The sequence below is a fragment of the Mobula hypostoma genome, chromosome 10 (assembly GCF_963921235.1).
Source record: "Mobula hypostoma chromosome 10, sMobHyp1.1, whole genome shotgun sequence".
Classification (NCBI taxonomy): domain Eukaryota; kingdom Metazoa; phylum Chordata; class Chondrichthyes; order Myliobatiformes; family Myliobatidae; genus Mobula; species Mobula hypostoma.
In genome coordinates this window covers 58,510,741-58,530,437 of record NC_086106.1, presented here as the reverse complement: position 1 = coordinate 58,530,437, position 19,697 = coordinate 58,510,741, and the positions used below count along the sequence as shown (strand labels likewise).

At 51.6% G+C, this 19,697-nt stretch overlaps 1 protein-coding gene across 2 annotated transcripts in view; it reads left to right on the top strand.

Moving 5' to 3' along the window:
• The window catches only part of LOC134352930 (gamma-aminobutyric acid receptor subunit alpha-3-like), a 351,194-nt gene that overhangs the window by 276,739 nt on the left and 54,758 nt on the right, over positions 1-19,697 (top strand). For both annotated transcript variants that reach the window (XM_063060567.1, XM_063060565.1), the window contains exons 6-7: positions 262-344; positions 9,878-10,021. In XM_063060567.1, the coding sequence (XP_062916637.1) occupies positions 262-344; positions 9,878-10,021 (227 nt within the window). The remainder of the gene's footprint in view (positions 1-261; positions 345-9,877; positions 10,022-19,697) is intronic.

Sequence of the window (19,697 nt, the reverse complement as noted above, 5' to 3'; positions counted from 1 at the left end):
CAGAACCACTCCCGCACTGGAGAGAATCCAGAACAGTTGAGGCTACACACTGACAAGAGCTGTCACACCCTCACGCTGACTCAAAGCTAATTACAGAAACACTTCAGTCAATCTGCACTTTGATTGTTTTTGAAGATTGTCAGCTGGGGTTCCCTGTAGAGGTGGTGTTGGCATATAATTCAACACTTCCAGGTGTTTTTAAACGTGCCTGCCAAAGTGATGTTGAAGAGGTGGCTAATGTATGTTTTTCTTTGCCTGCAGACTAACGATAAACGCGGAATGTCCGATGCACCTGGAGGACTTCCCCATGGACGCACACGCTTGCCCGTTGAAATTTGGCAGCTGTAAGTATGGGTGTCCACTGTCCAGCTCCCCACCTGAGGCCTGATGCTGCAGACTCTAGTCATCGGCAATCCACTAAGAACGTGCATGGGAGTAAGACTGGGGTTGTTCCCCTGGCACTCATCAGATTGCAGCTGAGCTACCCCACAGTCCCACAGAAACACACCCCAAACCCTCATTCCATTGTGTCCCAGTATCCAAAGGATGAGGACTCTCGGCTCTCTGAGGAAGAGAGCTTTGAAGGTTCACGGTGAAGAAGTTCCACACCTCTGTCCTCACCTTCCTCTGAGGTAGTAACTCACTAGACTCCTGGATGAATCCCTGGAATCAACTGATGAACTTTGGTGGGTCACCAGAACTGCAGTCACTATCCCTGTTGCCAGCTGTGCCCCTGCTATTCATGCAAGTTTGGCTCAGCAGTTTAGTAGACTGCGGAGAGAGAAAGGGAGTTTGTGTTTGACATGAATGACACTTCACCAGAAGTGGATGGAGATGACCTTACAAAGGGAGGGCCTCATCAGAGTTACCAATTTACCTTTTTCCCAATCTGCTGTCTTTCCAGAATGTTCTGTTGTCACCTGGCTTTCTGCCTTCAGCAGTGTTCCATATAACTGCTGTAAACTCTGAACCTTTTGTTCATAAGCAGGTGTCTTGTCTACTCAGCACAAAAGGAACTGAAGGAACTCAATAGGTCAAGCAGAACCTATGGAGGTGATTGGACAGACAATGTGTTGAGTTGTGACCCGACATCTGCCTGACATTCAGGTTCTCCTGCATGGTTCTAAATTCCAGCATCTGTAGTGTCTTGCGTCTATATGCCTTTCCTGCTGCTCCTACAACATACTGTACCTTCACTGAAGTCAGTTGACTGTCAAATAAGAGTGGTGGCCAGTACAACGATGTACTAGAAGTCACATCACAGGGTGCATAGCTGTTGCAGATACGTCAATACCCATGAGTTGCACACTGCTCAAGAAAGGTAATAAAGGTCAAGTTCAAGTTTGATTGTCAATCAACATTTTTACAGTTAAACCAAGCAGTATCCCTCCGGGGCCAAAACACTGTACAAACAGTGACATACAGCATAAATACAGTGACATACAGCACATACTGTACAAAAAGGACGGGTTACACTTGAATCCTAGGGGGACCAATATCCTGGCAGGGAGATTAGCAGGGGCTACTGAGGTGACTTTAAACTAGAATGGTTGGGGGGTGGGAATCAAATTAAAGAGGCTAGGCGTGAGGAGGTTAGTTCACAACAGGGGGATGGGAACCAGTGCAGAGAGACAGAGGGGTGTAAAGTGAGGGTAGAAGCAAAAAGTACTAAGGAGAAAAGTAAAAGTGGCAGGCCGACAAATCCAGGGCAAGCATTAAAAAGGGCCACTTTTCAACATAATTGTATAAGGGCTAAGAGAGTTGTAAAAGAGCGCCTGAAGGCTTTGTGTGTCAATGCAAGGAGCATTCGTAATAAGGTGGATGAATTGAAAGTGCAGATTGTTATTAATGATTATGATATAGTTGGGATCACAGAGACATGGCTCCAGGGTGACCAGGGATGGGAGCTCAACGTTCAGGGATATACAATATTCAGGAGGGATAGACATGAAGGAAGGGGAGGTGGGGTGGCGTTGCTGGTTAAAGAAGAGATTAATGCAATAGAAAGGAAGGACATAAACCGGGAAGATGTGGAATCGATATGGGTAGAGCTGCGTAACACTAAGGGGCAGAAGACGCTGGTGGGAGTTGTGTACAGGCCACCTAACAGTAGTAGTGAGGTCGGAGATGGTATTAAACAGGAAATTAGAAATATGTGCAATAAAGGAACAGCAGTTATAATGGGTGACTTCAATCTACATGTAGATTGGGTGAACCAAATTGGTAAAGGTGCTGAGGAAGAGGATTTCTTGGAATGTATGCGGGATGGTTTTTTGAACCAACATGTCAAGGAACCAACTAGAGAGCAGGCTATTCTGGACTGGGTTTTGAGCAATGAGGAAGGGTTAATTAGCGATCTTGTCGTGAGAGGCCCCTTGGGTAAGAGTGACCATAATATGGTGGAATTCTTCATTAAGATGGAGAGTGACATAGTTAATTCAGAAACAAAGGTTCTGAACTTAAAGAGGGGTAACTTTGAAGGTATGAGACGTGAATTAGCTAAGATAGACTGGCAAATGACACTTAAAGGATTGACAGTGGATATGCAATGGCAAGCATTTAAAGATTGCATGGATGAGCTACAACAATTGTTCATCCCAGTTTGGCAAAAGAATAAATCAAGGAAGGTAGTGCACCCGTGGCTGACAAGAGAAATTAGGGATAGTATCAATTCCAAAGAAGAAGCATACAAATTAGCCAGAGAAAGTGGCTCACCTGAGGAGTGGGAGAAATTCAGAGTTCAGCAGAGGAGGACAAAGGGCTTAATTAGGAAGGGGAAAAAAGATTATGAGAGAAAACTGGCAGAGAACATAAAAACGGACTGTAAAAGCTTTTATAGATATGTAAAAAGGAAAAGACTGGTAAAGACAAATGTAGGTCCCCTGCAGACAGAAACAGGTGAATTGATTATGGGGAGCAAGGACACGGCAGACCAATTGAATAATTACTTTGGTTCTGTCTTCACGAAGGAGGACATAAATAATCTTCCAGAAATAGTAAGGGACAGAGGGTCCAGTGAGATGGAGGAACTGAGCGAAATACATGTTAGTAGGGAAGTGGTGTTAGGTAAATTGAAGGGATTGAAGGCAGATAAATCCCCAGGGCCAGATGGTCTGCATCCCAGAGTGCTTAAGGAAGTAGCCCAAGAAATAGTGGATGCATTAGTGATAATTTTTCAGAACTCGTTAGATTCTGGACTAGTTCCTGAGGATTGGAGGGTGGCTAATGTAAATCCACTTTTTAAAAAAGGAGGGAGAGAGAAACCGGGGAATTATAGACCGGTTAGCCTAACGTCGGTGGTGGGGAAACTGCTGGAGTCAGTTATCAAGGATGTGATAACAGCACTTTTGGAAAGCGGTGAAATGATCGGACAAAGTCAGCATGGATTTGTGAAAGGAAAATCGTGTCTAACGAATCTCATAGAATTTTTTGAGGATGTAACTAGTAGAGTGGATAGGGGAGAACCAGTGGATGTGGCATATTTGGATTTTCAAAAGGCTTTTGACAAGGTCTCACACAGGAAATTAGTGTGCAAACTTAAAGCACACGGTATTGGGGGTAAGGTATTGGTGTGGGTGGAGAATTGGTTAGCAGACAGGAAGCAAAGAGTGGGAATAAACGGGACCTTTTCAGAATGGCAGGTGGTGACTAGTGGGGTACCGCAAGGCTTAGTGCTGGGAGTCCAGTTGTTTACAATATATATTAACGACTTGGATGAGGGAATTAAATGCAGCATCTCCAAGTTTGCAGATGACACGAAGCTGGGCGGCAGTGTTAGCTGTGAGGAGGATGCTAAGAGGATGCAGGGTGACTTGGATAGGTTGAGTGAGTGGGGAAATTCATGGCAGATGCAATTTAATGTGGATAAATGTGAAGTTATCCACGTTGGTGGCAAAAATAGGAAAACAGATTATTATCTGAATTTGCTCCTCCCATTTCCTCCAAACTAAAGGTGTAGCTATGGGCACCCGTATGGGTCCTAGCTATGCCTGCATTTTTGTTGGGTTTGTGGAACAATCTATGTTCCGTGCCTATTCTGGTATCTGTCCCCCACTTTTCCTTCGCTACATCGACGACTGCATTGGCGCTGCTTCCTGCACGCATGCAGAACTCATTGACTTTATTAATTTGCCTCCAACTTTCACCCTGCCCTCAAGTTTACATGGTCCATTTCCGACACCTCCCTCCCCTTTCTAGATCTTTCTGTCTCTGTCTCTGGAGACAGCTTATCCACTGATGTCTACTATAAGCCTACTGACTCTCACAGCTATCTGGACTATTCCTCTTCTCACCCTGTCTCTTGCAAAAACGCCATCCCCTTCTCGCAATTCCTCCGTCTCCGCCACATCTGCTCTCAGGATGAGGCTTTTCATTCTAGGATGAGGGAGATGTCTTCATTTTTTAAAGAAAGGGGCTTCCCTTCCTCCACTATCAACTCTGCTCTTAAACGCATCTCCCCCATTTCACGTACATCTGCTCTCACTCCATCCTCCCACCACCCCCCTAGGAATAGGGTTCCCCTGGTCCTCACCTACCACCCCACCAGCCTCCAGGTCCAACATATTATTCTCCGTAACTTCCGCCACCTCCAACGGGATCCCACCACTAAGCACATCTTTCCCTCCCCCCCCCTCTGCATTCCGCAGGGATCGCTCCCTACACAACTCCCTTGTCCATTCGTCCCCCCCATCCCTCCCCACTGTTCTCCCTCCTGGCACTTATCCGTGTAAGCGGAACAAGTGCTACACATGCCCTTACACTTCCTCCCTCACCACCATTCAGGGCCCCAAACAGTCCTTCCAGGTGAGGCATCACTTCACCTGTGAATCGACTGGGGTGATATACTGCGTCCGGTGCTCCCGATGTGGCCTTTTATATATTGGTGAGACCCGACGCAGACTGGGAGACCGCTTTGCTGAACATCTACGCTCTGTCCACCAGAGAAAGCAGGATCTCCCAGTGGCCACACATTTTAATTCCACATCCCATTCCCATTCTGACATGTCTATCCACGGCCTCCTCTACTGTAAAGATGAAGCCACACTCAGGTTGGAGGAACAACACCTTATATTCCGTCTGGGTAGCCTCCAACCTGATGGCATGAACATTGACTTCCCTAACTTCCGCTAGGCCCCACCTCCCCCTCGTACCCCATCTGTTACTTATTTTTATGCACACATTCTTTCTCTCACTCTCCTTTTTCTCCCTCTGTCCCTCTGAATATACCTCTTGCCCATCCTCTGGGTCACCCCGCCCCCCCCGTCTTTCTTCCCGGACCTCCTGTCCCATGATCCTCTCGTATCCCCTTTTGCCTATCACCTGTCCAGCTCTCGGCTCTATCCCTCCCCCTCCTGTCTTCTCCTATCATTTTGCATCTCCCCCTCCCCCTCCAGCTTTCAAATCCCTTACTCACTCTTCCTTCAGTTAGTCCTGACGAAGGGTCTCGGCCTGAAACGTCGACTGCGCCTCTTCCTATAGATGCTGCTTGGCCTGCTGCGTTCACCAGCAACTTTGATGTGTGTTGCTTATTATCTGAATGGTGGCCGATTAGGAAAAGGGGATGTGCAACGAGACCTGGGTGTCATTATACACCAGTCATTGAAAGTGGGCATGCAGGTACAGCAGGCGGTGAAAAAGGCGAATGGTATGCTGGCATTTATAGCGAGAGGATTCGAGTACAGGAGCAGGGAGGTACTACTGCAGTTGTACAAGGCCTTGGTGAGACCACACCTGGAGTATTGTGTGCAGTTTTGGTCCCCTAATCTGAGGAAAGACATCCTTGTCATAGAGGGAGTACAAAGAAGGTTCACCAGGTTGATTCCTGGGATGGCAGGACTTTCATATGAAGAAAGACTGGATGAACTGGGCTTGTACTCGTTGGAATTTAGAAGATTGAGGGGGGATCTGATTGAAACGTATAAGATCCTAAAGGGATTGGACAGGCTAGCTGCAGGAAGATTGTTCCCGATGTTGGGGAAGTCCAGAACGAGGCGCCACAGTTTGAGGATAGAGGGGAAGCCTTTTAGGACCGAGATTAGGAAAAACTTCTTCACACAGAGAGTGGTGGATCTGTGGAATTCTCTGCCACAGGAAACAGTTGAGGCCGGTTCATTGGCTATATTTTAGAGGGAGTTAGATATGGCCCTTGTGGCTACGGGGGTCAGGGGGTATGGAGGGAAGGCTGGGGCGGGGTTCTGAGTTGGATGATTAGCCATGATCATAATAAATAGCAGTGCAGGCTCGAAGGGCCGAATGGCCTACTCCTGCACCTATTTTCTATGTTTCTATGTTTCTATATAAAATGACATACAGTACAGTGACATACAGCACATATACAGTGACATACAGCAGAAATACAGTGACATACAGCATAAATACTGTGACATACAGCACATATACTGCAGTTATGAAGCACATATATTTACAAAAGGACATACAGTCACAGAAAATAATTTTAGCACGAGTCTGAGTGGCATAGACTGACAACTGATGGTGCATGGGATATTGTCCAGGAACCATGTTTCTTCAAGAACAAGTACTCAGACACATGGCTTCAGATCAACATCCCATAAACTATTTACACATCATAATTAGAGATATAAAATCATATGATCAATTGATTATTTACAGTGACATATACACATTTATAAAAAACAACAAATGTATATTTAAGACCATTAGACATAGGGGCACAATTAGGCCATTCAACTCATCGAGTCTTCTCTGCCACTCCACCATATCTGATTTATTATCTCTGTCAACCCCATTCCCCTGCCTTCTCCCCATAACCTTTGATGCACTTATTAATCAAGAACCTATCAACCCCTGCCTTAAATATACCCAGTGACTTGGCTTCCACAGCTATCTGTGGCAAAGAATCCCACAGATTCACTAACATCTGGCTAAAGAAATTCTTCCTTATCTCTGTTCTAAGGCTGAGGCTGTTCCCTCTGGTCCTAGACTCTACCACAAATGTAAACATACCATCAATATCCGATCTATCTAGGCCTTTCAATAAGGGTCTCTGCACGAAACGCCGACTGTACCTCTTCCGAGAGATGCTGCCTGGCCTGCTGCGTTACCAGCAACTTTGATGTGTGTTGCTTGAATTTCTAGCATCTGCAGAATTCCTTGTGTTTGCCGTTCAATATTCAGTAGGTTTCAATGATATACCCCCTCATTCTTCCAAATTCCAGCGAGTACAGGTCCAGAGCCATTGAACACTCCTCGTACTTAACCCCTTCATTTCCAGGCTTATTCTCATGAACCTCCTCGGGACCCTCTCCAATGCCAGCGCAAATAGATACGGGGCCCAAAACTGCTCTCAATAATCCCTTTTCCTTTTCTTTCTCCCTTTGTAATATGTCGCCCACATCCTGGTTTCCGTTCAGAGGCCTATTTATAACTCTCATCAGAATCTTTTTACCTTTGCAGTTTCTTAACTCTTCCCACAAACTCCATCTTCTAAGGATTTGATTCGACTTTTTTACTAACAGTCACCCCACCCCCTCAGCCTACCTGCCTGTCCTTTTGATATAATGTGTATCCTTGGATGTTAAGCTCCCAACTGTAATCTTCTTTCAGCCACAATTCAGTGATGCAATTTTGAACTGTGCCACCAGATTATGTATCTTATTTCGTATTAGTTATTTTATTTATTTGGAAATACAGCGTGCAACAAGCCCCTCTGACCCAACAAACCTCGCTACCCAGCAGCCCACCTATTTAACCCTAGTCTAATCACAGGTCAATTTACAATGACCAATTAACCTACTAACTGGTGTTCCTTTGGACCGGGAGAGGAAACCGGAGCACTCAGAGAAAACCCACGTGCACATGGGAAAAATATACAAAGTTTCTTATGGAGGATGCCGGAATTGAACTCCAAACTCCAAAGCTCGAGCTGTAATAGTGTCACACTAACTGCTCCTATGGTGACCCAAATACTGTGCAAGTTCAAGTAGACACTCTCTGTCCTGTATTCATTACCATTTTCAATTTCGTCTCCATGTTACTGGAAGATAATTTCTTATCACGTTCTCGCCCTATCCACACCCCTGGTTATGCAATTCACCGGGACCCTGGTCCCTGCATGGTTCATGTGGAGCCCATCCCATTGGGACAGCTCCCTCCTTCTCAATACTGGTTCCAATGTCCCACAAGTTGAAACATATTTCTCCCTCACCAATCTTCGATCCAAGCACTTAGTTCCCTGAATGTATGAACCCAGAGCCAATTAGCATGTGGCTGGGGTAACAACCCAAAGACAGATCCAGAGAACCTTTTTGGTTCTGTGTTTTAACTCAAATTCCCTCAGCAGAACCTCTTTCTTTGTTCTTCTTATGTTGTTGGCACCCACATGAAAGATGACAGCTGAATGTTTCTCCTCCTACTCCAGTTGCCTCTGCAAGTTAAATGAGATGCCCCAAACCCAGCAGACAACAGAGCCTTTGGGACGCTTGATCCTTGCGAAGAAGAATCGTGCCTTTTCCTCTGCCTATACTGTCCCCAGTTGCAACTACATTTCTCTTCGCTTCCCTCTCCTGAATAGCTCACTAAACCATGGTACCATGGACTGGTTACTCATTCTTCGTACAGCCCCAACTCTCACCCTCACAGTCAGTAACAATCTCAAACCTGTTGGGAAGCTCCAAGGGCTAGGTCTTCTGTAGCACCGCATCTTGGATCACCAACCTATCTCACAGGCAGCCACACCCTCTTGTCCGTATCTGCAGACCAATAAGCTTGCTTCACGACCTCGTGTTAACATCCTCAAACCTCTAATGGACACCCGCTGCCCCACCTCCTGGCTCCATCAGGGTCATTGCACACCTCCCTACTGTGGGAGGTCAGGAATCCCACGGTTAGCAAACTAGTCCTGCTATGTGTGTTTCCTATTTCCCGGCTAGGATTCCTGGAGATAAGGTGCTGAGGTAGATTTTGAGTGTGACCCTGGAACCATCGTTCTGCCTACATTGGGAATTAATTCTTCCTCAGAGGTCCGGCACCAGCTTCTCCCCTTCCTTTCACCTTATGCTCAAACGCACTGTGATAACCTATTGAGGGTGATCAAAGACTGCTCCTTCCTCTCTCCGATGTTCTGAAGAGAAGCACTAAGCATGGTCCTAGTTGCTTTGGTCTGAGCACAGTGGAGAGCTAAGAGTGGAAGGTTCACCAGGAGAGAGTGGAAAAAGCCATAAGGTGCAGCACAGATGCTAAATGAGGTTCACTGTCAGTGTCCACTGTGACAGTGCTGACATGGTGCAGTGAAATTCCTAATTAACTTCCAAAACTTTGCTGCTAGTGTTTCCCAGACTCCTGAGGTCCAGGTGGCCAGAGTCCTCGGTTTCAGATAGTTGTAGTGGTGAGCGGAGTGGTAATGGGTGAGTTATTGCCCTGGTCTTTGTACTCTGCCCTAGGTTACAGTCAGTGTACAGTTCCCATACAGTTCTTCATTTATGCTGAAGATAAAAATGAAGGCTGAGGGACTGATACAACCCACTTATCTCAAATAAACTAGTAAATGATCGGCAGGTTGGGCAGCATCATTGGAGGGGTAGAAAAGAGGTATCCTTTCGGATGAAAACCTTCAGTCAGAATCTGGATGACTAGATCAAATTGCTACATCCCAGTCAGGATGGCAAGTCTAGAAGTGGCAGCCATTTGGTCCTTAGATCGCGAGAGCTAAATCTCCCAGCAGCTTCATGATGACATCCTTACTGAGGGAGTGGAAGTTCTTCATGGGTCAGTGAAGTGGGATGTCCTGCAGGGTGCCTGGAACTACACTGAAGCTGCAATCTGCTCGCTGCACGGCTCATGGGAGTGTCCCACATTTTGTGGGCAACCAGCATTTCACGACACTGATCTGTTTCAACAGATGCCTACACCAACTCGGAGGTGATGTACGTGTGGACTCACGGACAGGGCAACTCAGTAGTGGTGGCCGAGGATGGATCACGATTGAACCAGTATGATCTGTTAGGGCAGACAGTTGGGACAGAGATCATCCGGTCAAACACAGGTGGGTGATTTCATTTTCACAGCGGTATGGACTGTACCGAACACTGACACTCACACATCGAAACACTGACACAACTCAGTCCCTGACACTGACACTGCTCACAGACCAACACTGTCACTCCTCACTCACTGACACCGAATCATTTCACTCCGTGACACTCATTCACTCACTTGCCAACATTCACACACCTCACTCCTCGACACTGACACCCCTCACTCCACAACACTGACACCCCTCACCCCCCAACACTGACACCCTTCACTCCCCAACACTGACACCCCTCACCCCCCAACACTGACACCCCTCACTCCCCAACACTGACACCCCTCACTCCCTAATACAGAAACCCCTCACCCCCAACTCTGACACCCCTCACCCCCAACACTGACACCCCTCACTCCCCAACACTGACATCCCTCACACCCTAATTCAGAAACCGCTCACTCCTCAACACTGACACCCCTCACTCCCTAATACAGAAACCCCTCACCCCTCAACACTGACACCCTTCACTCCCCAACACTGGCACCCCTCACTCCCCAACACTGACACCCCACACCCCCCAATACTGACACCGCTCACTTCCCAACACAGGCACCCATCACCCCCAACACTGACACCCCTTACCCCACAACACTGAAATCCCTCACTCCCTAGTACTGACACCCCTCACCCCCCAACACTGACACCCCTCACTCCCCAACACTGTCACCCCTCACTCACTGATACCAAATCATCTCACTCTGTGACACTCATTCACTCACTTGCCAACATTCACACTCCTCACTCCCCGACACTGACACCCCTCACACCCCAACACTGAAACCCCTCACTCCCTAATACAGACAACCCTCACCCCACAACACTGACACCCCTCACTACCCAACAGTGACACCCTTCACTCTCCAATACTGACACCCCTCACTCCCCAACACTGACACCCCTCACCCCCCAACACTGACACCCCTCACCCCCCAACACTGACACCCCTCACGCCCCAACACTGAAACCCCTCACCCCCCAACACTGACACCCCTCACCCCCCAACACTGACACCCCTCACACCCCAACACTGACACCCCTCACTCCCCAACACTGACACCCCTCACACCCCAACACTGACACCCCTCACCCCCCAACACTGACACCCCTCACACCCCAACACTGATACCCCTCACTCCCCAACACTGAAACCCCTCACTCCCTAATACAGACAACCCTCACTCCCTAATACAGACAACCCTCACCCCACAACACTGACACCCCTCACTACCCAACAGTGACACCCTTCACTCTCCAATACTGACACCCCTCACTCCCCAACACTGACACCCCTCACCCCCCAACACTGACACCCCTCACCCCCCAACACTGACACCCCTCACACCCCAACACTGACACCCCTCACTCCCCAACACTGAAACCCCTCACTCCCTAATACAGACAACCCTCACCCCACAACACTGACACCCCTCACTACCCAACAGTGACACCCTTCACTCTCCAATACTGACACCCCTCACTCCCCAACACTGACACCCCTCACACCCCAACACTGAAACCCCTCACTACCCAACACTGACACCCCTCACTCCCCAATACTGACACCCCTCACTCCCCAACACTGACACCCCTCACACCCCAACACTGACACCCCTCACCCCCCAACACTGAAACCCCTCACTCCCTAATACAGACAACCCTCACCCCACAACACTGACACCCCTCACTACCCAACAGTGACACCCTTCACTCTCCAATACTGACACCCCTCACTCCCCAACACTGACACCCCTCACTCCCTAATACTGACACCCCACACTTCCCAACACTGAAACCCCTCAATCCCCAATGCTGACACCCCTCACCCCCCAACACTGACACCCCTCACTCCCCAACACTGACACCCCTCACTCCCCAACACTGACACCCCTTACCCCACAACACTGACACCCGTCACTCCCCAATACTGACACCACTCACACCCCAACACTGACACCCCTCATCGCCCAATACTGATACCGCTCACTTCCCAACACTGGCACCCCTCACCCCCAAAACTGAAATCCCTCACTCCCTAATACTGACACCCCTCACTCCAACACTGACACCCATCTCCCCTCAACACTGACACCCCTCACACCCCGATACTGACGATCCTCACTCCCCTACACTGACACTCCTCACTCCCCAATAGTGACACCCCTCACCCCTCACCCCACAAAACAGACACACCTCACTCCCCAACACTGACATCCCTCACTCCCCAACACAGACACTCCTCACTCCCCAATACTGACACCCCTCACCCCACAATACAGACACACCTCACTCCCCAATACTGACACGCCTCACTCCCTAATACCGACACCCCTCACCCGCCAACACTTACACCCCTCACTCATAAACACTGACAATCCTCACCCCCAACACAGATACCCATCACTCCTCCAATACTGACATCCCTCAGCCCCCAACACTGACAACCCTCACTCCCCAAAACAGACACCCCTCACTCCCCAACACTGACAAACCTCACCCTCCAACACTGACACACCTCACTTCACAACACTGATACCACTCAGCCCCAGGACTGACACCACACACTCCCCGATACTGACACCCCTCACTCCCCAACACTGACACTCATCACTCCCCAACACTGATACCCCTCACCCCACAGCACTGATACCACTCACACTCCCAACACTGACACCCCTCAGCCCCAACACTGACACCCCTCACTCCCCAACACTGACACCCCTCAACACCCAACACTGACACCACACACCCCCAACACTGACACCCCTCATCCCCAACACTGACACCCCTCAACCCCCAACACTGACACCCCTCACTCCCCAACACTGACACTCCTCACTCCCCAATACTGACACCCCGCAGCCCCGCAACACTGACACCTCTCACTCCCCAACACAGACAGCCCTCACTCCCCAACACTGACAAACCTCACCATCCAACACTGACACCGCACACCCCCAACACTAACACCCCTCACCCCCCAATACTGACACCCTTCACTTCTCAATACTGACACCCCTCACTCCCCAACACGGACACCCCTCACTCCCACAACACTGACACCCCTCACCCCCCAACACTGACACCCCTCACCCTCCAACACTGACACCCGTCAGCCCCAATACTGACACCCCTCACTCCCCAACACTGACACCCCTCACCGTCCAACACTGACACCCCTCAGCCCCAATACTGACACCCCTCCCTCCCCAACACTGACAACATTCACTCACACAACACTGACACCCCTCACTCCTCAAAACTGACACCCCACAACACCTCAACACTGACACCACCCATCCCCAACACTGACACCCCTCACCCCCCAATACTGACACCCTTCACTTCTCAATACTGACACCCCTCAACCCCAACACTGACACCCCTCACCCCGCAACACTGACACACATCACTCCCCAATAATGACACCCCTCACCCCCCAACACTGACACCCCTCACCCTCCAACACTGACACCCCTCAGCCCCAATACTGACACCCCTCACTCCCCAACACTGACACCATTCACTCACCCAACACTGACACCACTCACTCCCCAAAACTGACACCCCTCAACACCTCAACACTGACACCACCCATCCCCAACACTGACACCCCTCACTCCCCAACACTGACAACCCTTACCCGCCAACACTGACACACCTCACTCCCCAACACTGATACCTATCACCCCCAGCACTGACACCACACACTCCCCGATACTGACACCCCTCACCCCCCAACACTGACACTCATCACTCCCCAACACTGATACCCCTCACCCCGCAGCACTGACACCACTCACACCCCCAACACTGACACCCCTCACTCCCCAACACTGACACCCCTCACTCCCCAACACTGACACCCCTCAACACCCAACACTGACACCACACACCCCCAACACTGACACCCCTCATCCCCAACGCTGACACCCGTCATCCCCCAACACTGACACACCACACTCCCCAACACTGACACCCCTCACTCCCCAATACTGACACCCCTCACCCCCCAACACTGACACCCCTCACTCCCCAACACTGACACCCCTCACTCCCCAACACTGACAAACCTCACCCACCAACACTGACACCCCTCACCCCCAACACTGACACCCCTCATCCCCCAATACTGACACCCCTCACTCCCCAATACTGACACCCCTCACTCCCCAACACTGACACCCCTCACTCCCACAACACTGACACCCCTCACCCCCCAACACTGACACCCCTCACCCTCCAACACTGACACCCGTCAGCCCCAATACTGACACCCCTCACTCCCCAACACTGACACCCCTCACCGTCCAACACTGACACCCCTCACCCCCAATACTGACACCCCTCCCTCCCCAACACTGACAACATTCACTCACACAACACTGACACCCCTCACTCCTCAAAACTGACACCCCACAACACCTCAACACTGACACCACCCATCCCCAACACTGACACCCCTCACCCCCCAATACTGACACCCTTCACTTCTCAATACTGACACCCCTCACACCCCAACACTGGCACCCAGCTCTCCCCAACACTGACACCCCTCACTCTCCAACACTGACACCCCTCAGCCCCCAACACTGACACCCTTCACTCCCCAACACTGACAAACCTCACCCTCCAACACTGACATCCCTCACTCCCCAACACTGATACCTATCACCCCCAGCACTGACAACCCTCACAGCCCAACACTGACACCCCTCACCCACCAACATTGAGTCCCCTCAGACCCTGATACTGACACCCCTGACCCCCCGACACTGACACTCTCACCCACCAACACTGACACCCCTCACTCCCCAACACTGACACCCCTCACTCCCAACACTGACACCCCTCAGCCCCAATACTGACACCCCTCAACACCCAACACTGACACCACACACACCCAACACTGACACCCCTCATCCCCAACACTAACACCACTCACCCCCCAACACTGACACCCCACACTGCCCGATACTGACACCCCTCACTCCTTAATACCGACACCCCTCACCCCACAACACTTACACCCCTCACTCATAGACACTGACAACCCTCACCCCCAACACTGATACCCATCACTCCTCCAATACTGACACCCCTCACCCCGCCAACACTGACACCCCTCACTCCCCAACACAGACACCCCTCACTCCCCAACACTGACAAACCTCACCCTCCAACACTGACACCGCACACCCCCAACACTGACACCCCTCACCCCCCAATACTGACACCCCTCACTTCTCAATACTGACACCCCTCACTCCCCAACACTGACACCCCTCACTCCCACAACACTGACACCCCTCACCCCCCAACACTGACACCCCTCACCCTCCAACACTGACACCCGTCAGCCCCAATACTGACACCCCTCACTCCCCAACACTGACAACATTCACTCACACAACACTGACACCCCTCACTCCTCAAAACTGACACCCCACAACACCTCAACACTGACACCACCCATCCCCAACACTGACACCCCTCACCCCCCAATACTGACACCCTTCACTTCTCAATACTGACACCCCTCAGCCCCAATACTGACACCCCTCACTCCCCAACACTGACACCATTCACTCACCCAACACTGACACCACTCACTCCCCAAAACTGACACCCCTCAGCACCTCAACACTGACACCACCCACTCCCCAACACTGACACCCCTCACTCCCCAACACTGACAACCCTTACCCGCCAACACTGACACACCTCACTCCCCAATACTGAAACCCCTCACACCCCAACAATGACACCCCTCACTCCCCAATACTGACACCCCTTAACCCACAACACTGACAACCCACACTCCCCAACACTGGCACCCCTCACCCCCAACACTCACACCCCTCACTCCCCAAAACAGACACCCCTCAAAACCCAACACTGACACTCCTCACCCCCCAATACTGACACCCCTCACCCCCCAACACTGACACCCCTCACCACCCAACACTGACACCCCTCACCCCCCAATACTGACACCCCTCACTTCTCAAAACTGACACCCCTCATCCCCATCACTGACACCCCTCGCTCCCCAGCACTGACACACATCACTCCCCAATAATGACACCCCTCACTCCCCAGCACTGACACCCCTCACTCTCTAATATCGACACCCCTCACCTCCCAACACTGACACCTCTTCACTCATAGACACTGACAACACTCACTCCCAACACTGACACCCATCACTCCCCCAACACTGACAACCCTCACACCCCCAACACTGGCACCCCTCACTCCCCAACACTGATACCCCTGACCCCCAGCACTGACAACCCTCACTCCCCAACACTGACACACATCTCCCCCCAACATTAACTGCACTCAGTTCTTGATACTGACACCCCTGACCCCCTGACACTCTCACCCCCTAACACTGGCACACCTCACTCCCCAACACAGACACCCCTCACTCCCCAACACAGACACCCATCACACCCCAACACTGACAAACCTCACCCTCCAACACTGACACCCCTCACTCCCCAACACTGACACCCCTCACTCCCCAACACTGACACCCCTCACTCCCCAAAACCGACACCCCTCAACACCCAACACTGACACCTCTCACCCCATCACTGACACCCCTCACCCCCCAACACTAACACCCCTAACTCCCTAATACCGACACCCCTCAACCCGCAACACTGACACCCCTCACAACCCCAACTCTGACACACCTCACTTCACAACACTGATAATTCTCACGCCCAGCACTGACACCACATACTCCCCGATACTGACACCCCCCTCCCCCAACACTGACACTCATCACTCCCCAACACTGAGACCCCTCACCCCGCAGCACTGACACCACTCACACCACCAACACTGACTCCCCTCACTCCCTGATACTGACACCCCTCACCCGCCGACACTGACTCCACTCACTCTCCAACAGTGACACCCCTCACTCCCCAACACTGACACCCCTCACTCACCCAACATTGACACCCCTCACTCCCCAAAACTGACACCCCTCACTCCCTAATACAGACACCCCTCACCCCACAACACTGACAACCCTCACTCCCCAACACCGACACCCCTCACTCCCCTACACTGACGCGCCTCACTCCCCAACACTGAAACCCCTCACTCCCTAATACTGAAACCTATCACACCCAACATTTACACCCCTTACTCCCCAATACTGACACCTCTCACTCCCCAACACTGACACCCCTCCTCCCCAATACTGACACCCCTCACTCCCCAACACTGACACCCCACACTTCCAAACACTGAAACCCCTCATTCCCTAATACAGACACCCCTCACCCCCCTCAAAACTGACGCTCCTCACTCCCCAACACTGAAACACCTCAATCCCCAATGCTGACACCCCTTACCCGACAACACTGACAACCGTCTCTCCCCAATACTGACACCCCTCACACCCCAACACTGACACCCCTCACCGCCCAATACTGACACCGCTCACTTCCCAACACTGGCACCCCTCACTCATAAACACTGAATACCCTCTCCCCCAACACTGACACCCAGCACTCCCCCAACAATGACACCACTCACAACCCCAACACTGACACCCCTCACTCCCCAACACTGAAACCCCTCACTCCTCAATACTGACACCCCTCACCTCCCAACACTGACACCCCTCACTCCCCACTCCCCAATACAGACACCCCTCACCCCCTAAAACTGACAGCCCTCACTCCCCAATACAGACACCCCTCACCCCCTAAAACTGACACCCCTCACTCCCCAACACTGACAAACCTCACCCTCCAACACTGACACCGCACACCCCCAACACTGACACCCCACACCCCCAATACTGACACGCCTCAGTTCCAAATACTGACACCCCTCAGCCCCAACACTGACACCCCAAACCGCCAACAGTGACACACCTCACCCCCCAACACTGACAAACCTCACCCTCCAACACTGACACACATCACTCCCACAACACTGACACCCCTCACCCCCCAACACTGACACCCCACTCTCCCCAACACTGACACCCCTCACTCTCCAACACTGACACCCCTCACCGCCCAACACTGACACCCCTCACTCCCCAACACTGACACCCCTCACTCCCTAATACCGACACCCCTCACCCCCCAACACTGACACCCCTCACTTCCCAACACTGAAACCCCTCATTCCCTAATACAGACACCCCTCACCACCCTAAAAACTGACGCTCCTCACTCCCCAACACTGAAACACCTCAATCCCCAATGCTGACACCCCTTACCCGACAACACTGACACCCGTCTCTCCCCAATACTGACACCCCTCACACCCCAACACTGACACCCCTCACCCCGCAATACTGTCACCCCTCACTGCCCAACACTGACACCACTCACCCCGCAATACTGACACCCCTCACTCCCCAATACTGACACCCCTCAATCGCCAATACTGAAACCCCTCACCCCGCAACACTGACACCCCTCACTCCCCAACAAAGACACACTTTACTCTCCAAAACTGACAAACCTCACCCTCCAACACTGACACCCCTCACTCCCCAACACTGATACCCCTCACCCCCAGCACTGACACCCCTCACTCCCCAACACTGACACCCCTCACCCCCCACTATTGACTCCTCACGTCCCTGATACTGACATCCCTGACCCCCGACAGTGACACTCTCACCCCCCAACACTGACACCCCTCACTCCCCAACACTGACACCCCTCAGCCCCAATACTGACACCCCTCACTCCCCAACACTGACACCCTTCACTCCCCCAACACTGACACCCCTCATCCCCAACACTGACACCCCTCACTCCCCAACACTGACACACCACACTCCCCAATACTGAAACCCCTCACAGCCCAACAATGACACCCCTCACTCCCCAATACTGACACGCCTTAACCCACAACACTGACAACCCACACTCCCCAATACTGGCACCCCTCACACCCAACACTGACACCCCTCATTCCCCAAAACAGACACCCCTCAAAACCCAACACTGACACTCCTCACCCCCCAAAACTGACACCGCTCACATCCCAACACTGGCACCCCTCACCCCCAACACTGACACCCCTCACTCCCCAAAACTGACACCCCTCACCCCCCAACACTGACACCGCACACCCCCAACACTGACACCCCTCACCCCCCAATACTGACACCCCTCACTTCCTAATACTGAGACCCCTCATCCACCCAACACTGACACCCCTCACCCCCAACACTGACACCCCTCACCCCGCAATACTGACACCCCTCACTCCCCAACACTGACACCCCTCACTCCCACAAAATTGACACCCTCACACCCCAGCACTGACACCCAACTCTCCCCAACACTGATACCCCTCACTTCCCATCACGGACACTCCTCACTCACCAATACTGACACGCCTCACTCCCCAATACCGACACCCCTCACCCCACAACACTGACACCCCTCACCCCCCAACACTGACACCCCTCACTCCCCAACACTGACACCCCACACCCCCAACACTGACACCCATCACTCCCCAACACTGACACCCCTCACCCCACAACACTGACACCCCTCAATCGCCAATACTGAAACCCCTCACCCAGCAACACTGACACCACTCACTCCCCAACACTGACACCCCTCACTCCCCA